Genomic DNA, 26,467 nt, shown 5'->3' with positions numbered 1-26,467 from the left:
GAAGATCGCACAGAGTCCACGACAAAAGCAATACATCGGAGCTTCTTCAGGTAAACTATGCTTTGATGTCTCGTATTATGCGGGACAAGGAGCCCACTTCCGTGAAGAAAGCCCTTTCACAGGATACTTGGAGGAAAGCCATGCAGGTGGAACTTGGTGCCATCGAGAAGAACAAGACATGGGAGTTGGTACCGAGGCCGTCGAAACGGTCAGTCATTGGTGTCAAATGACCAAATATGCGTCAGATGGGTCGGTGGACAAACACAAAGCCAGACTTGTGGCTAAAGGTTATGCTCAGCGGCCAGGCATTGATTACGAGGATACCTTTGCACCGACAGCACAGATGACCACAATTCGGACCGTTCTTGCCCTTGCTTCTTCTCAGAGGTGGCCAGTGTATCAAATGGATGTAAAATCTGTGTTCCTTAATGGTGACCTGTAGGAGGAGGTGTATGTTGAACAGCCTCCAGGCTTTGTTGTTCCAGGATCAGAAGGGATGGTTTACAGATACGTAAGGCCTTGTATGGTCTTAAGCAGGCTCCCAGGGCTTGGAATCAGAAGATTGATTCCTTCTTTGTTCGGACTGGTTTTCAGAGATCGGTTGCAGATCCCAACCTGTATCTCTTTCGGGAACACGGCATGGTTACGATTATCATCCTTTATGTGGATGATCTCATTCTCACCGGCGGTCATGTGGAGCACATTGGCGTGACGAAGGCTGCCTTGTCAAAGGAGTTTGAGATGACTGACCGAGGCTTACTCCACTTCTTTTTGGGATTGAGGATCTGGCAGACCCAAAGGGGTTTTTTTGTCTCTCAGCAGCGGTATGTTCATGAGTTGCTTGAGGCCTTTGGGATGGAGAACTGCAAGCCTATTACTTCGTCGATGGACCCCAACACAAAGTTAACTATTAATGATCCTTGTGAGCTAGTTGATGCCTCGCAATATCGAAAGTTGGTTGGTTCATTGATCTGGTTGCTGAACACCAGATTGGACTTGAGCTTCTCCATGGGGCTATTGAGCTCTTTTATGCAGACGCAATTGAAGTCTCATTGGGACGCAGGATTGCGGATCTTGCGGTATCTGCAGAGTACAAAGGATCTAGGACTCTTTTACACAGGAGGGGATGGAGTCAGACTCCAAGGTTGGAGTGACTCAGATTGGGGAGGAGATCAAGACACGAGGAGATCCACTTCAAGTTACAGTTTTACCCTCGACTCAGGAGCGGTTTCTTGGAGCAGTAAGAGGCAGCCAACTATTGCCCTATCTTCGACAGAGGCAAGAGTACCGGGCTGCTTGTGGTGCTGCTTGCGAGGTTGTGTGGTTGCGGAGGCTGCTAGGCGAGATTGGGTTTCCGCAGAAGGAGCCCACAGTCATCCAGTGTGATAACCAGAGTTGTATAGCTATTGCTCGGAACCCAGTCTTCCATGCCTGGACCAAGCACATAGAGATACAGTATCACTTTGTACGTGAGGCTATGCTCAGGCGGCACTCCAACTCCCTAGGGTTGATTTCACAGCCAGGAGCTGAGAGGGCGTGTCAGAAGTCATCTCTTGTCTTTATCAGAGACACCAGGGCCTCTGTTGTGGGTGTGCCCGCCCGGTATAGGTGTTTTCTCATTTTTTCTCACTCCCCGTATTTTTTCCCCATTTTTCCGTGGTGTGGGTGGCTACCATTTGCTAGCAAGATCAACTGGAGCTGGCCGACTGCACTCATTTGCACATGGAGCTGGCCAACCTGCTCTGTTGGAGTCGTGGATGTTTTTCTTGGCTGGCCGACTGGAAGGACCCAGTCGTGAGGCTGGCGGCGCATCCCTACACTGGTCGACTGCAGTTATGGGGCCATATAAATAGGCCCCATTTCCCCCACTTCATTGTATTCAGTTTTCATTGTGGGATCTTGTGTATAGAGAAGAGTTACACGCCTATCTCTCTCCTTCTCTTGTGCTGTTTATTTTTTGCACTCTACTTGCTCTTGTGATCTCAGATTTTGTTATCATCTCCGCTGCGTATTTTGACAGTAACAACCCTATCTTCTTTCCATGAGGAGCTTTCACGTTTTGACAAATATCATAGCGTTGTACATACGTAAACACATCACGCCTCATCTTTGGCCAATAGTATTGCCGTTCCAATTTCTCCAGAGTCGAATTCATGCCCCTATGACCACCTGTAATGGCGTCATGGGCATCATGGAGAAGAGCTGCCCTGAACAACTTCATGACACACAGTCGGCCTTTGTAGAAAAGCCAACCATCGCGTATCAGAAAGTGGCATGGTCCTGTGGCATCTAATGCCTGTTCCCACTGTGTACCGAATTCCTCGGACTCCGCGTACATGTGCTTCATGTCATCTAGTCCTATACCAACAAGATCAAGTCTAAAGGTCTGAATCGTAGTCACCTGTCCCTTCTTGCTCAAAGTATCGGCCACTGGATTGGCCTTTCCTGGAAGGTACTCAATCATACCACCGAATTGCTGGAATATCTAACTCTAGCGGTGTTGTCGATCACTCCACTGTGCACTTGGCATTGTCTGAATCCAGCGTAATGCCTAATGGTCAGTGCGAACGTCAAAGTCACGGCCATATAGAAAATGTTTCCAATGTTTCAAGGCCTGTATAACTGCTAGGAGTTCACGATCATAGACTGAGTAGTTTCTATCTGCGGGCAGTAACTTACGAGACATGTAAGCTACTGGATGACCATTCTGTTGCAATACACCTCCAATTGCGATGTTACTCGCATCGGTGATCACCTGAAATGGTTCGCCCCACAAGGCAAGTGCTAAACAAGGCGCTTCTGATAAAGCCACCTTGAGGTTCTGGAATGCCTCCAACACTCGTGGAGTCATTCGAATCTTTTGCCTTCTTGTCTTCACTCCCTTTAGCAAATCGGTGAGATCTGCCGAGAGGTCAGAAAACTTGTCGATGTGAGTGGAGTATGCCTGGCATATACCCACAAAGGATCTAATGTCATAGGCTGTCTGAGGTACTTCCCTGTTGACAATCTCGACCACTTTAGCCGGATCAAGTCGAATGCCTTCAGCACTAATTATGTATCCCAAATAATGCACCTAGAATAGATAAAATTCCGACTTCTTTTCATTGACGTAGAGCTCGTTGCTTTCCAGCAACCTAAGGACTTTCTCCACATCAACGTCATGCTACACAACCGTAGCTGAAAATACCAGTATGTCGTCCAAAAATATGAACACACACTTTCCAATCAAATCTCGGAAAACACGCATCATCATGCGGTTAAATGTAGCTGGGGCCTTCGTCAAGCCAAATGGCATGACCACGAATTCATAGTGGGCCCGTTCCGTACGGAAGGCTGTCTTGGGGATGTCCCCCTCCACAATCCGCACCTGGTGGTACCCACTCTTTAAATCCAGTTTCGAGAACACCTTTGCTCCATTCAACCTCTCGAGAATATAGTCAATTTGAGGCATCGAGAATCTGCTCTTGATAGTCAGCTTGTTGAGTGCACGATAATTGACACACAAACTGGAAGACCCATCTTTCTTCTTGACAAATAAGATCGGTGCTGCAAATGGCGACACGTTGGGACGGATGAAGCCAGATTGCAACAATTCTTGGAGTTGGCGGTCCAACTCCGATTCCATTGCCTTGGAAAGGCGATACGAAAACTTGCTCGGGGGTTCCGAGCCTGGAAGAAGGTCAATCTTGTGGTCCTCCGGTCTGGACGGGGGAAGCTGGGGAGGGAGGCTGTCCCGAAGAAAATCGTCTCGAACTTTTCATGGAGAACCAAGTACTTCTCGGACGCACTGTCCACCTGTCACGATTGTGACGTGTTTATATATCAGATTCTCTCTACATTGCTGATTACTGTTGCAGATGCAAAGAGTTACCAGCCAAAGGGAACCCCTACCCTCGACTGGTTGCGACTCTTCGTCAAAGGATGTACCTCTTCATCGAATAGCCACATCTCTTCGACGAATGGTTGTATCCCTTAGTGAATGGTTGTGCCTCTACATCGACTGGACACATCCCTTAGCCTAAAAGTTGTACCCTTTCGTCTAGAGTCATGTCCTTTCATCAAAGGACATGCCTCTTCAAATGTGTCTCTTCATCTCCTATATAAGAGACCTATTGTACTCAGTTTAATAACAACAAGTCAATTCAATCTTGTCTCAAGTGTTCTCCTGAAGGTTCTTGTTCTAAGTTAATTACTTAAATAGTAATTAGTACACAATATGCAGGATTAACAACATAATCCTCACAGTGGTATCAGAGCAAATTTTTTTCCTACCCGTGGGTTGTGAAGCCCTCACCCTCTCTGCGGCACTCCCTCATCCACCTCTCCTCTCGGTGTTGTATGGAAGAAGCAGAGCGATGGCGGACTTGGCGTGAATCTTTGCTTGTAGTAATGTAAACAAGTACACAAGGTCTCACACCCATATACACGTGTTGTGTGTATAGCAGAGAGGGACCCCCTGCAGTATTTCCGGAATGCCCTCCCTCCCTGCTGCCGGTGGCGTTCGCAACATGGCAGGAACTGCCCCCTTCGCTGCTGACTATGGAGCCCCCCTCTCTTCGCCTTGGTTGCTGCCAACGGGCGCTCTTGTTTGCTGAGCGTGGCTGCCGTGACTGCTGGTTCAACACTGTTCGCAGCGACCCATTCGGCGATTCAGCCTTCGAAGCGTCACCTCCACTCGGCGATTCAGCCTTCGAAGCGTCACCTCCACTCGGCGATTCAGCTTTCGAAGCGTCACCTCCACTCGGCGACGGCCTTCGAAGCGTCACCTCCACTCGGCGATTCAGCCTTCGAAGCGTCACCTCCACTCGGCGATTCAGCTTTCGAAGCGTCACCTCCACTCGGCGACGGCCTTCGAAGCGTCAACCTTCAAAAAAAAACACCAATACACAACATTAATAAGTGTACTGCCACGTGGAATTCAAAAAAAAAAAACCCAAACCCAACAGGCGTGCGTAACCGGCTAGGCGTGCGCTGGCCGCCCGTTTGGGATTTGCTGGTGTGAACAGCTACCGTGGGCGACTCGAAAACCACCACCCGGCTGTCAGGATGTCGCCTAGTTCTTACTCGCCTCCTTCTCTCCAGCGAATAGGCGCCCTTCTTCCTGGCTGTTCGTGGGTTTTCCTGGCTTTGCCCACACCACATACCTTGTGTGCTCTCGCCCCCTACGTGCATGCTTCATGGACAACTTCCCGGAGGAACCCGACATGCACATCTCTTACCTAAGTTACATCGACGAGATCCCCGAGGCTGTTCTTCCCGAACACAGCCCTCCTCGTGCCCTCACTCCGGATTCAGTGCCACTACCCGCCGATGTTGGGTGGATTCCAAGTCTTTCAGCCTCTCCTATCCCAGCATCCCCGGCCTCTCAGGTGTACCGCATTCATGTCAGCAGCCCGCATGTGACCGAACCCGACACTTGGGCGATTTGGACTATTTTCCTCACCTGCGAGCCACTGCATCTTACTCATTTCGAGTATTTTTTATCACGGTACCCGTAGTTGGCACACTTTCTTCCAGAGTGCAGTGTGGATGGCTTACGCAATGTCTCCTCCACGCGCCCTCTGTGACATTTTACTGCGAGATCTTCGTCCCCGACTATACTCCATTATCTCCAGTGCCCAGTTCTTTGGAGGAAGCCAATGCAGTAACTTCGGAGGACGATCCCGACAAAGTGGAAGACCCCGACTTCGCGTACGAGGATCCTATTACTGCCTCTCCAGCAACTGTTCCTTCCATTCTACATTTCGGGTGGACCTTTCCTGCTTCACCACAGTACTCTCTCTGAGTGCCCCAGATGTCGACTTCGCACGACAACGTGCCACCCGCCGATCCTCAGATGGAAGCCTTGCTGATGACTACTCTCCAACAACAGATGGAGGACTTGCAAAAGGCATTTTTCGACGGAATGGCATCAATGAGATCCCAGATGGAAGACATGCAGCAGCGGCACCAACATCAGCGCGAGGGATCCAGGAAGTCCCAGCGAGCGCATCATTCGCATTCTCCACAGTCATCATCATCATCCTCGGTGGGCCAGCAGGACGATCCCTTACCTCCTCCCGATCCGACTGCCAAGGTAGACAATGCTGAACTTAAACTTTTATATAAATTAATGACCCCAGCACAAACACGAAAGATGGACATCAAGTTACCCGAGCCCTACAATGGCCGCCGTGATAAGCGCTTAATCGATCATTGGCTCTACAAAATGGAGGTTTATTTCTCGAATACTGAATTGCCCGAGAACAAAAAGGTGGCATTGGCCAGTACCCTCTTGAAGGATACCGCCTTCCTCTGGTGGCGACGCAGGATTGCAGATGGCAAGTCTACTCCAACGTGGGATAAATTCCGGCGTGCTCTTCGCAAGGCTTTTGAGCCTGTAAATGCGAATTTTCATGCCAGGTCTTCTCTCCGCCGCCTGAGTCAAACTGGCTCCGTGGCCGCGTACATCTCAGAGTTTCAAAAATTGGCTCTGGAGATAGAGACACTCAGTCCCTCTGACCAGCTTCACAGCTTCATTGACGGGCTTGAACCCACAATCCAAGACGAAGTCCATAAGTATAATCCTGCCACCCTGGATGAAGCAATCTCGTATGTCGAGCGCATCAGTGATTACCGGCGTCCTCCCAGGAACTTTTCCTCCGGCGCCCGTTCCTTCCAGCGGAATCGATCCAATGGGACTAGCCAACCCCAGCGTCCTAATTCTGGACAACCCAACTCTCGGCGACCATATTCTGGACAACAGTCCTTCCGGCCGCGCTTTTCCGGGCAAACTTCCGCGTCAAATGCAGGATCCTCTCAGACCGAATCCTCTGGCAGCAGCAGAAACCGAGATCGGTCTCGACAGGACCGTCGCAACAATGATCGGCGCAATTTCAAGCGAGAACCCTCTTCAGGACAGCAAACCTCTTCATCAACTGCCCCTTCATCCCAACCTAGTCGCCCAGGCCTCTGCACAATTTGTTCTGGCGATCACCGGTGGTATGAATGCCCTCAGCGTCCTAAACCCTCCAACACTCGGCGCAATTCTCAGGTGGACAGTTGTCACCATGCTGATCATGACCCGCCTCCTGTGAAAGACAAGAACAAACAGATGGCTTGTTCTGTTCGCGTTTCAGAGTTTGTCAGTACCCTGATGCTTAATGGCCAAAGTACCAACCCTGTTCCGGTGAATCTTTCCAAACAGGTCCTTAGTCTTCTTGGCTTCATTGGCAACCATCCCATCAATGTGCTGGTGGACAGTGGCTGTTCCACTAATTTTATGGGCACTTCTTTGGTTAATAAGCTTCGCCTACAGACCCGACATTTTGTGGATGCTTTTCAAGTGGAGCTTGCTGATGGTTCCTTCCTTAATTGTAACCAAAAAGTGCAACAGCTCCAGTTCCAGATTCAAGATTACCAGGATCACCTTAATTTTTCAGTGATGCCGTTGTCACATTATGACATGATATTGGGACAATCTTGGCTGTATCGATATGATCCGGTGATCAGCTTTCGTTCCCATTCAATCCAATTATATCATAATGGTCGAGAGCTGGAACTTCATGGCCTTTTCAGTGCCAAACCCATCACCATTGTTTCTGCCCTGCAAGTCAAACGTCTCGTTCGCAAACGTGACAGTGCAACATCCTTGGTCATGTTACGGGAGATTGAAGCAGAAACCAGTGAGCAATCTCAAGCCTCGTCATCAAATACTGCTTACTTGGAGCAACCCTTCTTCAGGCCTTTTCAGGATTTGTTTCCGAATGATCTTCCGACGACATTGCCTCCTCCTCGTCCTGTGGATCACCCGATTGATCTTATCCCAGGTCAACCTCCTCCAACCCGAGCTCCTTACCGTGTTTCTTACTCTGAATCTCAGGAGATACAAAAGCAATTACAGGAGTTGCTGGACAAAGGTCACATCCGTCCCAGCAAAAGTCCTTTCGGAGCCCCGGTTTTACTTGTCAAGAAGAAGGATGGATCAATGCGGCTTTGCATTGATTACCGAGCTCTCAACAAGCTGACAATCAAGAACAAATTTCCTTTACCTCGCATCGATGAATTGTTCGACCAACTGCTTGGTGCTAAGGTGTTTTCCAAGATTGATTTAAAGTTTGGCTATCATCAAATTCGTATCCGTAATGGTGATGAATACAAGACAGCCTTTCGGACAAAATATGGCCATTATGAATTCTTGGTCATACCTTTTGGGTTAACCAATGCCCCGGCCACTTTCATGACCCTGATGAATGAAATTTTTGGGCCATACTTGGATAAGTTCGTGATCGTTTACCTTGATATTCTGGTTTTTAGCCGATCTATGGTCGATCACAAAGAGCATTTACAGATAGTCTTTGAAGTACTACGCAACAATGTGCTGTACATCAACAAAAAGAAGAGCGAATTTTTCAAAAACCATGTGGAATATCTTGGTCACATCATTTCTGCTAATGGGATTGCAGTAGATCCTAAGAAGATTCAGGCGATTGTGGATTGGCCTTTGCCTCTCACCATTTCAGATGTTCGATCTTTCTTGGGACTTGCTAACTTTTATCACAACAAGGTGCATAGATTTTCGGAGATTGCTGCCCCTTTGACAGAACTGACAAAGCTGGACAAACTTCAGTGGTCTTCAGAAGCTGAGCAATCCTTCAATGATCTCAAGCATGCCTTGACGACAACCCCGGTCTTGGCCATTGCAGATCCCACTCAGCCCTTTGATGTAATGACAGATGCCTCAGATCGTGCTTCTGGTGGAGTTTTGATGCAGAATGATCGTGTCATTGCTTTTGACAGCAGAAAGTTTTCAGCCATTCAAAGCAGGTATCCTGTGTATGATAAGGAGTTTTTGGCAATCGTACATGCTTATCGAACATGGAGACATTATCTTCTTGGAGCAGATTCAGTTGTACGTACAGATCATCAATCTCTGACGTATATTTTCACTCAGCCTGTTATGAACTCTCGACAAGGCAGATGGGTGGAATTCTTGGCTAATTTCCACATGATTATTCAGTATGTTCCTGGTCTTCAGAATGTGGTTGCAGATGCCTTAAGTCGCATGCCTCGAGCCATTAATTTTGCCATCAGAGATGTGCAAATGGAAATCCCTGCTTGTTTCAAAAATGAATATTTGACGGATAGAGATTTTGGAGATGCGTTCCGTGCTCTCAAATCTTCTAATCCCAGTCCTGCAGAAATGCACATGTTTGCAGCCTATATTATCATAGATGAGTTGCTGTTCTTCTCTGACCGCATTTGTGTGCCTCACAATACTTCATTGCGGAAGATTCTTATTCAAGAACATCATGAAGTCCCTTATGATGCTCACCCTGGTATCAACAAGACATATCAACTTTTGTCTGCTACATACTTTTGGCCTCAGATGCAGCAAGATGTTATCAAATTTGTCAAAGCTTGTCATTCATGTCAAACAATGAAAGCCTCTCGACAACTTCCTCAAGGGTTACTTCAACCATTGCCAGTTCCCAATGAGAGATGGGAAAGTATCAGTATGGATTTTATCACCACCTTGCCTCGTTCATCCAAAGGCAATGCTCAGATTCTTGTGGTGGTTGATCGATTTTCCAAAATGGCACATTTCATTCCTTGCAAGAAAGCTGCTTCAGCCCCAGACGTGGCATCATTATTCGTGCAACATGTCTTCAAATTGCATGGTTTACCAAAGACCATCATCTCTGACAGAGATCCAAAGTTCACTGGACATTTTTGGACGTCTTTGTTCAAATCTCTTGGCACGAATTTGTTATTCAGTTCAGCCTATCATCCTCAAACAGATGGACAGACTGAAAGAGTCGGGATAATCCGGCATCTCCCATGGGGAGAGTAAGGCTCTCAAAGCTTGTATATGATATTATTCTCCTTGGGTAATAAAATACTTCAAGGGGGGGGGTCGGCCCATTCCGGCCTCTATGCGGTGTCACACGTGCAAGCTCCATTTTCAGCATTTGTGGATGTTTTATCCAGCTTTATGTTTTTTGAAAGTGATGATGCATATGTGTTAAGGCTGTGGCCATGTTTAAATGTTTTAATATGCATTGATGGTATCAACAAGTGTGTCAAAGGCCCTAGTCTCCCAGGAACCCGCCGCGAGTTTCAGATGTTTTTGCAGGTTTCCCTCACGGAGAGATCTCGGGATTTGACAATGGTATCAGAGCCTCTCCGAGAGAAAGATGCGAACGGGACACCTTCGGGTGAGCTCTTTTTCTTGAGCTCAAGAGTGTCGACATTACATTCAATTCCGTCTGGCATCATGGGAAGATTATTTACCACTCGTGGAATTTGCTTATAATAATTCCCATCATTCAGCAATTGGATTAACTCCATTTCAAGCAGCATATGGACATACTCCTCTTGTGCCTACAAACTTTGTTTTACAACACAAAGTGGCGTTGGCAGATCAGTTGGTTCAGGAGATGCAAGATGTGCTTGTACAAGTTCGAGATAAATTGGTCCATGTGCAACAAAAATATCAAAAACAGGCCAACAAGCATCGTCGACATGCAGAATTTCAAGAAGGAGACTTGGTCTTATTATATGTGACACCTCACCGCTACAAAACAGTGAAGTCAGTTTTTCCCAAGTTACGACCTCGCTTCTATGGGCCTTTCAAGATTCTTAAGAAAAATTCAACTGTCAGTTATAAGTTGGAACTTCCACCGTCATGGGGAAAGATTCATCCAACTTTTCACATATCTTGGCTCAAACAGTATATTCAAGGAGATTCGCCTGTTCCAGACTTATCTTCATATGTACCAGAAATTGAAGATGACCATATTATCCTTGTTCCAGAAGTAATACTTGACGTAAGACAGAAGGAAACAAGAAGAAAGTTGACTGCAGAATTTCTTGTGAAGTGGATGGACTTGGATGAGTCTGATTCCACTTGGCAAACAGATGAAGAAATGCAGCAGTACCCTAACCTTCTGCAGGAGTTCTTCGACAAACGGATGTCTATCATTTGACACATGGGTTTTATTTTAAATGGGAGGGAATGTCACGATTGTGACGTGTTTATATATCAGATTCTCTCTACATTGCTGATTACTGTTGCAGATGCAAAGAGTTACCAGCCAAAGGGAACCCCTACCCTCGACTGGTTGCGACTCTTCGTCAAAGGATGTACCTCTTCATCGAATAGCCACATCTCTTCGACGAATGGTTGTATCCCTTAGTGAATGGTTGTGCCTCTACATCGACTGGACACATCCCTTAGCCTAAAAGTTGTACCCTTTCGTCTAGAGTCATGTCCTTTCATCAAAGGACATGCCTCTTCAAATGTGTCTCTTCATCTCCTATATAAGAGACCTATTGTACTCAGTTTAATAACAACGAGTCAATTCAATCTTGTCTCAAGTGTTCTCCTGAAGGTTCTTGTTCTAAGTTAATTACTTAAGTAGTAATTAGTACACAATATGCAGGATTAACAACATAATCCTCACACCACCGTCTGGGCTGTCTGGATGTAAATCATCGCACACTGTGCGCCTTTCCTAATTGCTCGCTTAGCCTGCAAGTGACTAATGAGCGAAAAGTTCGGAATTCCTGGCTCACACTTAATGGTCACCGAGGCGTTTGACACATTCCGATTGATCTAGAACGTGTGCTTGTCCCACTTGACATCACGAAGAAACTTGTGAAACCACTGAATATCCAAAATTATGTCTGCTCCTACAAGAGGGGCAACCATAAAATCACGCACAAACTCTATGCCCTAAATAACTAAGTTAGCACCTAGAGCTTCATACTTGACGCTCATTGTCATGCCTGTGCTAAAACCCTCAACCTGTTTGTCCACCGAAGTCAGATCGAAACGGGCATGCCTAGCGGCTTGTTCCGTGACCACATCCTCCGTGCTGCCACTGTCAAACAAGACAACGACTCTCTGGCCACATATGTAGCCAAAGGACTTGAGCAATTCGTTGCGCTCATACTCCTGGTCATGGACGCCCTTCTGCTTATCTTGGAGCTCCCGGCTAATAATTTCTCCAACTGAAGCACCGGGGTTTGAAGAACTAGGGGTAGCCGCTAGGGTCTGTATGGGAGCTGAGCTCACCACGGAAGCTGTGGAGGCGGCGGCGGCGGGCTTTGGAGGCTTCTTCGGACAATCCCGAGAAGTATGTCCTTTTGTATGACAAAAGAAACATCTACCCTCCTTGTACTGAGAAAGCTCCTCGACACTCAACTTGCGACCTGTCTTGCCTGCCTTCGCTTTCTGTTGTGGAGTAAGGTTAGACGCATTGTTCGAGTTCTTGGAGCCACGGGATCCCGGGCTCTGTCCTGGGGAAGACCCCGGCCTCTGCTCCCCGTGGCGGTAGCCCTGGGAGAAGCCGGCTGGGAAGTCTTGGGCTTGCCACCATTATGTTTCATTTCTGCACTCTGCGCAAGCGAGAGTGCATCTTCAAAGGTGGCTGGCCTAAACATACGCACTCCCATTGGATTTGCGTGTCAAGGCCATACAAAAACTGCCCTTTCTTGTCCATATCAGATAAGCCTAATTGCAAACATAGAGTCGAAATTCTATTGGCAAACTGAAGGACTGGTTGCGCCTTTTGACGCGCTCCCCTGAACTCCTCTTCGAGTCGTTCAAGGTAGTGGGGCGGTAAAAACCGCTACTTAAGGTCGCGGACAAACTCGCCCCACACATAAGCTGCATTACCTAATCTGGTGTGGGCATGAGCCCACTGACCACCAAGGAATGGCCTCACCTTCCAAGTACCAACTGGCTAAGATCACTCTGTCAGTATCTGTTTTTCTAACCGCGGCAAAGTAAGCTTCAAACTGATGCAACCATGAATAAAGAGTTGTGGAGTCAAGTTTACCATTATACTTACTGAAGTTCATTTTCTCGGGAAAACGATTCGAGGGCGCCGCCGGTGTCAATCTGGCATCCAAAGCTTTCAAGTAACGCTCGTGTTCCACGCATCGCATGGTTCGTCTTCTCGTTGTCAGATCTCCAATGCACGCATCTGCAACTCAAGCAAAGAGCTCGGCTGCGGCTGTGACCCCACGAGAGGGTCCCTGTGTCGAGGATCTGGAATCTGGGGTACGGAAGGGGAGGGAGAAGGAGATGGAAAACGCGACGTTGGAGAACGGGTACGCTCTTCCAAAGCCAAGATCTGCGCCTTCTGCTCGTCCAACTTGGTTGTCTGTTCTGCAATTGCTCGCATCATCTGCTAGAACATGTCTGTAACACTCAAGCCTGGTGCCCTAGCTGGGCTGCCTGGTGTACTCTGGTCCCATGGTTCTTGGTCTCTCTCGTCGTCGAAGCTCGCCATAGAAGGAAAATGCACTTCCTTTCCGGAACGCAATCTGACCATCCACTATCTGTGTGGGAGACGTCCGGAGGCTAAAAACCAACCGTCCTTCAAGAGACAGGAGTCACTCCAAAAGGGGTAGTCCACCGGCGTCTGAAAACCAACCACACGAACGAGAAAAAATTCTGGTTTCTTTGTTGAATCTTTGCACTTGAAGTAGGCTCTGATACCACTGTAACATGTGGAAGCTTCGGAGAAGAATCGGTAACTTCAATGCTCAGAAAATCAGCACTCTTTTCGTGACAAAATTAACGCACAAACTGAATGAAGATGTGCAGAAAATAGAGAGAGAGAGAGAGAGAGAGAGAGAGGACAAAGTATTGGGTCCCAAATACCCTCTATAGGGCCCCCACCACGGATGGTGTATTTGCTTTATTAGAATGATGTAAATCTGAAAGAAAATACAGAAATTCTTGACCTTTCTTGGCTGGAAATTCCCTGCCCTTGACCTGCAGTCCTTCACCCCTTTGCTTAGCACCTTCTTGGCTTGTCTAGCCTCTTTATGCTTGAGCTCTTGGTGAGAAATGAGATGAAACAATGGGATTGTGGGCTCCCTATTTATACTACTCCATAAAGGGCAGTCGGCCAGCTGTAAATCCAGGTGGCCAGCAATATTCTGTCCCACGACTATAAATTCAGCATTAAATGCTGGAAAAATCCCATTAAATGCTGGAAAAAATCCCATAAAGTCTGCACATCTCTTCCTGGCTGGCTGGACATCAGGCGCCTGCTTTAAGTCAAGTTTGGGCACCTTTTCTAGGCTGTTTGGGGACTGGGCAGCCTGTAGGGGCTGCCCCATACTTGCCCTATACCCCTTCCATGGCTGGATAATCAGTCGGCTACCCCTGGCCTGCCCCATTGGGGCTGTCCTACAGCCCCTCCATGGCTGGTGGGTTCAGCCAGGGCCTTCCTAGCCCTCATGGGGGTGGTTCCACACTATCCCCATGCCCACACAAAGACCGGGGGTAGCCCTATGGGCTGGCCCCTTGTTCTAAACGCAAACCCTAACTAACTACTCAGTGATCTGGCATCCGGTACCATACCAGATACAGAGGGAGACTCACAACGCGGACTGGCACTGTTTCATGTGCAGGACAGTGCACACCTGACCTTAGACTCCTGTGCAGGACAATGCACACCTGTCCTCGGACAGCTAAGATGATCCCTGGCTGACTCGTCCCGGACTGGCTCACATGGGACCAGTTCACCATCCCAGGTCCTGCACCTTCTGTATAGATATGTCTACGTGGCATCCAAGTGCGGGATGCACGTGACAAGCCACCTCTCCCCCATCCACCCGAACCTCGTCCCCCACACTCTTCCTTCTTTCACCTCAGCATGGTGAGAGATGCTATTGACAGGATGCAGACTGGGAGAGCACAGGATCATGATGGACTCCTCACCGAGTATTTCTCCCATGCTAGAGACACGCTAGCCCCTTTACTGGTTCAGATGTTTAACCGGGCTTTATGTGAAGGCTTCCCCCTCAGCTGGCCATCGAATACCATTGTACCTATCTTGAAAGCAGGTGACCCCATGGACCCCAACAACTATAGGACTATCATGACAAGCCACCTCTCCCCCATCCACCCGAACCTCGTCCCCCACACTCTTCCTTCTTTCACCTCAGCATGGTGAGAGATGCTATTGACAGGATGCAGACAGGGAGAGCACAGGATCATGATGGACTCATCACCGAGCATTTCTCCCATGCTAGAGACACGCTAGCCCCTTTATTGGTTCACATGTTTAACAGGGCTTTATGTGAAGGCTTCCCCGTCAGCTGACCATCGAATACCATTGTACCTATCTTGAAAGCAGGTGACCCCATGGACCCCAACAACTATAGGACTATCATGATTGGTCACACCTTGGCCAAGATTTATGGTTTGATTTTGGAACATGAGCTTAGTAGATGGTCCGAGGAGCAGACTCAGAGCACCGGGGCAGGCAGGCTTTAGGAGAGGGCTTTCCACACTAGATCATATCTTTACACTACGGGGGATCCTCCAGGGCTAGCCAGGGGTATCTATCAAGTGGAAGCTCCCATAGCCTATGCCAGTATGTCACTGTCTAGAATAGAGCCTCTGTCACTATCGGTGTAGCCCCCATCTCTGCCCGCACAATCTCATGTGGCACTGATGGTCTACTCCTAATCATGCGTGAGATCATCGCCACTAGGGGCCTCTCCATCGGCTTCCACCCATCATATACCTCCTCTGTATCTATCTCGGCCGGCTCTCTCCTTTGTCTCCTCCTATTGTATAAGCTAGGACCCAGATGGGGGTACCATACAGTAGTGCAGGTGTAACTAGAGTATCAAATAGCCAAAGCTTCGTCCTCGGCTCCTAAAACTGTATCTCTGAGCATTGCCTCTCTAGCGAGCCAAGGGCTGCATATCCCCTCATCAATCTAGCGTCGGCCGTCTTCCGCATCGAGAATTGAGGTCCAGCAAAAGTGATCCCAAGGTGTACATACGAGGTAACATACTCCACACACTCTCCACTGTATGTAAATTGTACTGCAGATCTACTTATCCACTGTGAGGAGGTGTTAAAGATAGGTATGGTTGGTAACCATTTTAAGTGCCTTGTGATCCATTTTTGCTGTGAACTCCCTCCCATAAAGAAAAGTCTTCCAATGATCGAGTGATGTGATCACCCCCGATAGCTCCTCAAATACCAAATAGTTCTTTTCAGCTACATTCACTTCCGACTGTAATAAGCCACTGGTCTACCATCTTGTTATAAAACAGCTCCAAAGGCCACATTGCTAGCCTCGGTAATAACCTCAAACAAGTCATCCCATGATGTCAGGTGAAGAACTCCTGCTTTTGAGGCATGCATGAAATGCCTCAAGAGCCTTGCTCATAATGGACATTTTCTGGTGACATCTTCACCCCCTTGAGCAGATCTGTAAGAGATGCTGCAAGGTCCAAACACTTGTGCATATACGTACAAGAGGCCTGGCAAAGACCCACAATCAGTATAGCTTGCACCTTTTCGAGGTCAAGGCAAATACCAAAAGCACTGATAACATATCCCAGGTAATGAACTTCTAATAGTCCAAATGCACTCTTCTTCTCATTGATGTAGAGCTTATTGTGCTTCAAAAGTTACAAGACTTTCTCTACATTCTACTAATGCTGCTCTGTAGTGGTAGAAGAAATAAGTATGTCATCCAAAAAGATGAATACGCACTTTCCAATGAGCTCTATGAACACCTGAGACATCATCTTATTGAACGGCATTGGTGCATTGGTGAGTCCAAACAACATCACCACAAACTCATAATGCACACACTTGGTCTTGAAAGCCATCTTTGGGATGTCGGCCTCAAAGATCCACACTTGATGGTTGATGGTAGCTACTCTTGAGATCTATCTTGGAAAAACACTTAGCACCATAGAGACGCTCCAAAATGTACTCAATGTTTGGGCATTGGAACTTGTTCTTGATGTGAGCTTATCAAGTGCCATGTAGTCCACACATAAACGTGTGGTCTTATCTTTCTTCTGGACAAATAATATGGGTGCAACATACGGCAAGGATGATGACCGAATAAATCTAGCCCAAAGTAACTCGGACAATATTGTTCCAACTCACCCTACAATGCCTTGGACAGGGCAATAGAGGCTCTATCCCTTGGATCAACTCAATCTAATGATCCTCTCTGGACAAATGGGTGGGAGATTGTCCCTCGAAACCTTGGAAATAGACCTGCCAACCATTGCTCTAAAGGTGTTCCTATATGAACATCAGACTGTTGATTGCGGACATAGATCAACATACACTCAGGTCCTTTTCCAATTGCATGTTGGACCTGGACATGAGAAATGAGTGGAATTCCAAGAATGCTCCTACCCCTACGAATTATGAAAGGCTCAGGAAGACCGTCAACTATAGTGAAGATGTCTTAATGCCAATCACGGATGGGTGCACACTCCCGAAACCACTAGATGCCGAGAATCATGTGACCCCCCAAAAGTGGTGAAACACTGCAGTCTCGCTGAAATGTCACCTTCCGAACATGGAATCGAAACTGATGAGCTTTGTGAGTGGTGTGTGCGAAGACCAAATGTAAACCCGTCCACAACTAGATGGTGTGATACTCAGTCCATCTTAGCAACCAACTACGGAGAGATGCCATCCTTAGAGCTGCCCATGTCGAAAAGAACAACGAGTTGAGGTCCCTCTATTGTGCCACAGGCACAAATCAAAGCTTTCATCTACCCTTCAACCTCACCCTCTTGCTTACCATCAAATATCACTAGGGACACTAGATTCAAAGCGGGAAAAAGCTAAACAGCATTAGAAATTGAGGGTGGAGGCGTAGCTATAGCTATAGTAGCTGTTGCGCAATGTCCATGGTAGAGGACGGCGACTTGGCAAATTTCTCAGCCTACCACTTTGTACAGTCCTTACCATGCCCCACATGATGGCTGAAGAACATTGGTTCTCTACTTGGTACTACTTTTGCTCTTCTAGCCAGAGGTAACCTCTAGAAATGCCCACCTTGGCCTTCTCCTCAGGCAGCTTCTTAGGTTTTACCTCTATGTTTTTTTTACCGCCTGAGTTGCTTGATCTAGCTTGTGTTGATGCTCTAGAGCCACGAGTTTTGCACGGTGCCGATCTTCTTCAACCCTACGTTTGGCTTCCTTGGCCTTCGTTCCTCAGCAAGTCTTTGTTGCTCCATTAGGGAGAACGGGTTCAAATTCTGTGGGACCCTACTCTTCACGCATTTCTGCCTCTTTTGTCATTTCAAGTTGCAGTTTTAACAATCTATTTTGCTCCATCAGCTCTTGAAGGAAATCTCTAGAGCTTTGCAGAAGCGTTTCTTCTTTGGTGGTGTCTTCTTGGACACTTTCTTCTGCTCTGGTGTCTTTTTTTGAAGCTTCTTTCTTCTTCTCCTGAAATGGTGGATGGGTGGGTGGTTTTTCCCGACCTCAATTTTACCATCCACGGAATGCTCACTTTAGGTAGCCAAGCTGGGTCACAACCAGAAGCTCTGATACCAATGTAGCATGCAATAGGTATCATCATGTAGCTCGCAAATAAGGCCTTCCTCATACCTTTTTTTAAGTAAGCTTAAGCAATCCACTTTAATCTTTATACATAGGAGATAGATTGGGTCCCAACTGTGAGGATTATGTTGTTAATCCTGCATATTGTGTACTAATTACTATTTAAGTAATTAACTTAGAACAAGAACCTTCAGGAGAACACTTGAGACAAGATTGAATTGACTTGTTGTTATTAAACTGAGTACAATAGGTCTCTTATATAGGAGATGAAGAGACACATTTGAAGAGGCATGTCCTTTGATGAAAGGACATGACCTTAGACGAAAGGGTACAACTTTTAGGCTAAGGGATGTGTCCAGTCGATGTAGAGGCACAACCATTCACTAAGGGATACAACCATTCGTCGAAGAGATGTGGCTATTCGATGAAGAGGTACATCCTTTGACGAAGAGTCGCAACCAGTCGAGGGTAGGGGTTCCCTTTGGCTGGTGACTCTTTGTATCTGCAACAGTAATCAGCAATGAAGAGATAATCTGATATATAAACACGTCACAATCGTGACATTCCCTCCCATTTAAAATAAAACCCAGGGGTAGTTGTTGAGACTCTGGAAGAAGGGAAATGATTGAATTGCTTCTGCATCCAAAGCTCTAGCTGCTAGATCCCATGTCATGGCATTATTGTTGACCATAACAATCTTGCATATACCAAACTGAATATTACCTGCATCTGCAACTTGTCTCATCTTTACCGAAAGTATGAGAATCATATCTGGAACTCTTTTGTTAACATCATTGGTAACTTCGAGCTTTGTCCAAGAAAAGACTGAATCTTTATCTGCTTCAAGTGAAACTATTGGTAAATTATCTGATTGTGTCACCACGCTTTGCATTTGGGTAGTGACCATCATTTGGAAATCTGAAAGGGATTCCATTGGCTTGTTTGGAACACAAAAGTCTTCAAGTGTTGTCGTAGGTTGAGAAGAAATATCTTCCATATGCTTTTCTTTGCTTAGAAAGTTATTCTCGGGACAAGTTATGTCCAAAGATTCATTTGCACCACTGAAGGTAAGGACTGGAGTCTTCATTTTTGAAGAAGAAGCATCATTCACCACGGCGTCAGGTATCTGGTCAGAGGCAAAGACTTCGTTTTGCACGGGCGGTGACGAGGCTAGTGCTTGTGCCTGGGTCACGGCAAGAAAAGGAGTTGTGGACATTGTATTTGTCACACATGTACAAGAATCTTCTGAATCTTCAGCTTTCTCAGCGGGTATTAAGGCTTCCAATGTAGAAGGGGGAGGTTGAGGTTGTTTGCGCCTCTTAGACCTCTCAAGGATCCTCTTGCACAACGTGAGAATGAGTAAGTCTTCAACACTGCCACCAAGAGCTTGCAAGGACTTGAATGTAGGGCATTGCTCGCGAGGGGAAACTTGTCCAACGTCGCGGCGTTCACGACCGAGTACTCGACTAGGGTCGGACACACGTGCCACTAAGTAAGCCCATCTTGATATGGCTGATTTCTTTCCAAGATGTGATCCTTTGGAAGCTTCATGTTGCTGCTTTTGTTGCTGATGATTCCAATAAGAAGTTGGTTGCTTAGAGCTGTAACATTTCCAAGAATATCCATGCTGAGGCTTGCGTTGCTCGCACGAAGATACTTTGTGTCTAGTTGTCTCTGAAGAACCACGCTCGGCAGTCGGATCGGGAGGAGGTAAGGGATCGTCCTGCTGTCCCACCGAGGATGATGATGATGACTGTGGAGAATGCGAACGATGCGCTCGCTGGGACTTCCTGGGTCCCTCGCGCTGATGTTGGTGCCGCTGCTGCATGTCTTCCATCTGGGATCTCATTGATGCCATTCCGTCGAAAAATGCCTTTTGCAAATCCTCCATCTGTTGTTGGAGAGTAGTCATCAGCAAGGCTTCCATCTGAGGATCGGCGGGAAGATAGTCCAAATCGCCCAAGTGTCGGGTTCGGTCACATGCGGGCTGCTGACATGAATGCGGTACACCTGAGAGGCCGGGGATGCTGGGATTGGAGAGGCTGAAAGACTTGGAATCCACCCAACATCGGCGGGTAGTGGCACTGAATCCGGAGTGAGGGCACGAGGAGGGCTGTGTTCGGGAAGAACAGCCTCGGGGATCTCGTCGATGTAACTTAGGTAAGAGATGTGCATGTCGGGTTCCTCCGGGAAGTTGTCCATGAAGCATGCACGTAGGGGGCGAGAGCACACAAGGTATGTGGTGTGGGCAAAGCCAGGAAAACCCACGAACAGCCAGGAAGAAGGGCGCCTATTCGCTGGAGAGAAGGAGGCGAGTAAGAACTAGGCGACATCCTGACAGCCGGGTGGTGGTTTTCGAGTCGCCCACGGTAGCTGTTCACACCAGCAAATCCCAAACGGGCGGCCAGCGCACGCCTAGCCGGTTACGCACGCCTGTTGGGTTTGGGTTTTTTTTTTTTGAATTCCACGTGGCAGTACACTTATTAATGTTGTGTATTGGTGTTTTGTTTTTTTTTGAAGGTTGACGCTTCGAAGGCCGTCGCCGGGTGGAGGTGACGCTTCGAAAGCTGAATCGCCGCGTGGAGGTGACGCTTCGAAGGCTGATCGCCGAATGGGTCGCTGCGAACAGTGTTGAACCAGCAGTCACTGCATATAGTAGCACACAAAGTAGGAGTGGAGGTGACGCTCAGCCACGCTCAGCATATAGTAGGCAGCCACGCTCAGCAAACAAGAGCGCCGGTTGGCAGCAACCAAGGCGAAGAGAGGGGGGCTCCATAGTCAGCAGCGAAGGGGGCAGTTCCTGCCATGTTGCGAACGCCACCGGCAGCAGGGAGGGAGGGCATTCCGGAAATACTGCAGGGGGTCCCTCTCTGCTATACACACAACACGTGTATATGGGTGTGAGACCTTGTGTACTTGTTTACATTACTACAAGCAAAGATTCACGCCAAGTCCGCCATCGCTCTGCTTCTTCCATACAACACCGAGAGGAGAGGTGGATGAGGGAGTGCCGCAGAGAGGGTGAGGGCTTCACAACCCACGGGTAGGAAAAAAATTTGCTCTGATACCACTGTGAGGATTATGTTGTTAATCCTGCATATTGTGTACTAATTACTATTTAAGTAATTAACTTAGAACAAGAACCTTCAGGAGAACACTTGAGACAAGATTGAATTGACTTGTTGTTATTAAACTGAGTACAATAGGTCTCTTATATAGGAGATGAAGAGACACATTTGAAGAGGCATGTCCTTTGATGAAAGGACATGACCTTAGACGAAAGGGTACAACTTTTAGGCTAAGGGATGTGTCCAGTCGATGTAGAGGCACAACCATTCACTAAGGGATACAACCATTCGTCGAAGAGATGTGGCTATTCGATGAAGAGGTACATCCTTTGACGAAGAGTCGCAACCAGTCGAGGGTAGGGGTTCCCTTTGGCTGGTGACTCTTTGTATCTGCAACAGTAATCAGCAATGAAGAGATAATCTGATATATAAACACGTCACAATCGTGACACCAACTACCCACTTAAGGGCCCCTTCCGCAAGCAAGAGTATATGCTTTATTACTTTGGAGAACTTCTTTACAATGCAAAGAAACTTACTGATGATGGTTGACTATGGAATGCCAAACGCAAGGATGAGATAGACCAAACATCGACGACTGAACCACCAAGCGGTCTGAAGTCACTTTAGAAGCCACTTCAAAGCCAATATGCACACCCAAATCTATTGAGGGGATGCGGGACTGATGGCTGAATGCGGAGAGGATTTCTTCTGTTGTCTTGGACTGTAGCACAATAAAGTGCTCTTGCTGAAGATGTCTGCACAAGTCAGAAGACTCAAGCACACATAATAGAGGCTGTTTTTCGCTGATGAAGTATGAGAGAATTGAGATGATTCATGCAAGAGACTGAAGGCGCCTTATATAAGATCACCTACATGCAGTTGGATTGCTCTTCATGCTTTCGCCCTGATTTCCCTTGTCCACGACATGATGAAAATCACATTTATGCAATCGCTTGTTCACGCATGTGGCTAGTGGGTCTTGCCTGCTGGCTCCCCATGCCAAGGGCTCATGCTAGCCCCTTTTGTGGCTCTTGGTGGGCAGCCCATATACGAGCCCTATTATGGCTGGCCCTAAGGCTAGCCAACGCCTATGAAACCTACATGCTTCTACAATTCTTCTACTCTAGGATAACCTACATGCTCTATTCTCCAAGTGGGTTAAGTGACACATACGGACACCTAAGGCTTCAGATGTGACCTATATAGCTCATGCTTGTTGACATGTCCCTGGACTAGGGCTCACAATGGGATCACCGCATACAACAAATCAATCCTAAAAAGGGTTCTAATGGTTGTCCCGAAGGCGAGCTGAAACCGACCCCGTCAAGTGGGAAAGACTCCGTTGGACACCCACACGCGTAATAGCACAACTTAATACCACAATTTGAAATGGACAACTTAATAACAACTTGAAATTGAAATGAAATGAAATAAATGGACACCAGCACTGGGGCCGGAACGGGCCGACCCCCCCCTCAACATATGATATATTTATTGGGAGTATTTAACAAATACAATGCTCCATGGGTTCCAAGAACCAGATGATGTCCATGTACAAATGAATACAGTACCAAACAAATAGCTCGAAGTAGATATTCGAAGCAGAACGACCACTAGCGTGGTCCAATCTCTACAGTCCTGTGCTTTCACTGGACTCCGCAGAGAGCGCCCAACTGGTGTTCCAAGACCACGCACAAACAGGCGCTCTCGTACTAACGCTTGGCTCTCCCGATCTCAGCACCTTTGGACCGAGGTTCTCAATAGCTTGGACTACCTGGCACCGAACGGGTGCTGCAGTGGAGAGAATCCCTTATCAGATTTATCACAAAGTGCTTTACTAAAATCTGAAATTCACTTACTTGAGTTGGCAGATGGAAGACCAATACCCGGATGTGTCTGTGTAGAAAGTGTTGCCACCTAGGAGGGGTAAAGTCCTCTTGTAGCCGCCAATGGAAAAGAAGTGCAACCTCTTGCAAAGAAGGAAATGGAGCGGCCGCCTTAGGAGAGGTAATACCTTGCTGAAGGAACACAGCTACCAACAGAAACAGCTACGCATGAAAGGTACAGCCACCTGAGTAGCTGGAGCGTGGCCTGCTGGTGGTGGAACAACTGCCCGGCTGCAGAGTGCAACGTGTTGGAGAAGCACGCCCACGGTCTGCTGGTGATGGTCACACAGCTGGCTGCTGTAGTATGCTGCTGAAGATGGCCCACGTCTGCCTACAAAAGAACAAGGCAGCACAGCCTGTGGGTAAACAGCCACCAGATAGAGAGTTCAGCCGCCTGTGAGAGGAAAAGGGGCGCCTGGCTGCTGTATATAGATGCCTGGCTGCAGCCTAGGTGGGTATGCGCAGCCTGTGGAGTGGCGGCCAGTCGCCTGCAGAGGAGCAGCGTAGATGGTTTAGCAACCGCCTGGGAGAGTATGCGCAGCCGTACAGTAGAATATGGCAGCCGCCTGCCAGAAAACGGACGCAAGAGATGGATGGTGGAAACGATCGCCCTTTCTCTACGATGGAGGAAACGATCGCTTGATAGCCGTGACCCATCATATCACCCTCCTCTTTCCTACTCCACCAGCCCATCCCCTCAGGCTGGCTCACAGCCTCTTAATCACCCTCCTTCTATCCACCCTTTTTCCATCTCACTCCCTCCCTTACTTCCAAAAATCCGTCCTATACCATCAATTTTCAACACCTGAACCATTGACCTGACCACAACTACATACGCTCTTCACTCCATCGGAACTCTCGGAATATGCTTGGCAGGACTCGCCTCCATCTGCCCTCCCGATGTGGCCCCCTCTCAATGTACAACCTCATCACACTTTCCTATCATTCGTACAGGTCTCCTCACCACAGCTACCATCCCCCAACTTATTGGTCCTCCTCGTCCCTCTACCCAAAACCATCATTCCTATTCTCTCCATTACTCAGATTCCGGCCATTGATCTTAGTAGCGCCCGTGTCTCTTTTGGCCCTATCCTCTTATTCTTTGAGCCACCGTTTCATGCAATTGCACGCAATTTTTTGCTACTCCTTTTAATTCTGTGAGATCCCCCTTCACACCACTTTTGACCCATTCCCGCCAGCAATTGCACTTCTCATCCCACTTCATCTCCATTTACTGCATCGCTAACCCCCCCTCCACCCATGGCGATGGGCTTGAAGTACCCCCTTCCTCTTGTACCATCCTCCCCATGGCTCCAAGTACCGGATGTTTTCCCCACCCCACAGTGGGTACTACGTCGTCAATCAGCAGAAGTTGCTTCTACCTCTCCTTCCACACAACAGGAAATCCCCCTCATCTCCCCCCAGGTTTCCATTCTTATGGCTGCACCCTCTTGGGCTGAAGGAGGGAAAACTGTCAGCATCTCACCACTGGGTACCTCTCATGGTCTTTCCTTCTACACAGAGCCTCTCGAGTCTCCGGAGGTTTTTGTGTTTCCAGATTCTCCGCTCTCTTATGCTCCCTAGGATGATATTTGTGTTGAGGATCTGTCTTTCACCAGGTTTCCTGACCCGTCGAAGTGGCTTCCCTTGGCTCGTGCCCATTGTATTGTCCGTGACCTGGACAGTCTCTATGTGGACATCCTCTCACCAGTGGTTGAATGTTCTCGGGTTCAATACATCATCATAGCACTCAGAGCGGAGGTCTCTTCTTTGCAGGCGGCCCTTTCATCTTCTCACACGGAGAGTACCATCACAACACTTAGAGCAGAGGTCTCTTCCTTGAAGGAGGCCCTACTCTCTTCAGGGACGGCTGTCTCTTCCACTCAGGAAGCACATGAGGCAGACCTCACTGCTCTTCGTGCCTCCGTCTCAGCAAGACATGGAGGTAGTCACATTATGAACTCAGGTTGCAGAGCTGGCTGCTTTCAAAAGCTTCTCTGGCGGATGCTTTTGGGAGGCTCTTCCATTTCTACGTCTACTGTGCCTCTAGCATCACCCCAAGCTATCCTTCACTGCAGCATTTTATTTTTGAGCCGTCAAAGTTCATCGTTCATTGTATATATTATGCTCACTTCTAATTTCATCATTCCACACGGCTACTTGAAAATGGTATAGGAAAAAAGGCAGACTATGTAAAAGAGCATGGGCATGACTAACCTGCAGTATTTGAGGAGATGGGAGGGTATCTTGCAGGGCCAATCGCTTGTGCAGTCTCTCGAGAGCCTTCCACCTGGTGCTTCGATCGGGATCGCACACGCAGTTCAAGTCTCGTTGGATGCTCTGGCCACCAGTTCAAAACACGAAAAACAGGAGGGAACTTAGTCGGGGCTTGTTCGAAAACAGAATAGCAAACTTAGCGCACACAACGTGCACGCAAAGAGAGGGACGGAAAAGGAAGAAGAAAGAAGTGGGAGACCAAAACCTGGACAAAAGCGAAGGCTGGGCTTTCTTCAGCCATGCCGCTGTTGTGCGCGCACACAAGCCAAGATCGTTCACTAAGGTGGTACTAACCAATAGAAGAATTCCCAAGAAGTTGGTCATAGTTAGTATTAGTACAAAACTTGCTTAATTGGTGTTTTACTAAATATTAAGCCAAAGGCCTTTAAACACAAATGTATGTATGCCTAGAGAATATATATTTTATCCGTCACCAATGGGCTTGGTTTCACTCCGAGCCTTGGTAGCGTCCTAACAAGAGAGAGAGAGAGAGAGAGGACTTTATCCTACTAAAACCAATTACTGTAGAGGATAGTGATTATTTTTGTTTCCGAGTGTAATCTAGAGTAGGTTAGGTACGTTCTCCTATGACACAAGGCATTGTAAAGCTCCAAGTCAAATCGGATAGGTTCGTGGATGAACATATTCTCGTTCTAGCTCAATCCTAGCACACGCAAATAAATGAAGTACAAGTGCTTGCATGCAAGATATGGCTTCTTCTTGGATTATCTATTTGTAAAATTTGGACACGTATGACACGGTTCGTCTTTCACATGCACATCATATTTTCCCATGTGTTTTGATCTTGAAAACTTCATACTTATACTCTAGTCTCTACCCTTCTTCTACCACCATTAAAGATTTCATTTTCAAAGCGGCCTTTATTTTTTT

General features: G+C 47.6%; 1 protein-coding gene across 8 annotated transcripts in view; it reads right to left on the bottom strand.

Annotated features, from left to right (window-relative positions):
• Window positions 1-25,884, bottom strand: part of LOC147630606 (uncharacterized) — a 280,387-nt gene extending 254,503 nt beyond the window's left edge. For all 8 annotated transcript variants that reach the window (XM_086810544.1, XM_086810547.1, XM_086810550.1 and 5 more), the window contains exons 1-2: window positions 25,782-25,884; window positions 25,517-25,639 (exon numbers count right to left, since the gene is read on the bottom strand). In XM_086810544.1, coding sequence (XP_086666670.1) covers window positions 25,517-25,639; window positions 25,782-25,817 — 159 coding nt within the window. In that variant the 5' untranslated portion in view covers window positions 25,818-25,884. The remainder of the gene's footprint in view (window positions 1-25,516; window positions 25,640-25,781) is intronic.
• Between the last annotated feature and the right edge of the window lie 583 nt (window positions 25,885-26,467).

The sequence above is a fragment of the Cibotium barometz genome, chromosome 16, assembly GCF_041138505.1.
Source record: "Cibotium barometz isolate CiBa-2024 chromosome 16, ASM4113850v1, whole genome shotgun sequence".
Lineage (NCBI taxonomy): Eukaryota > Viridiplantae > Streptophyta > Polypodiopsida > Cyatheales > Cibotiaceae > Cibotium > Cibotium barometz.
Note: the sequence above shows the minus strand (reverse complement) of the source record. Positions and strands in the feature narration are given on the sequence as shown.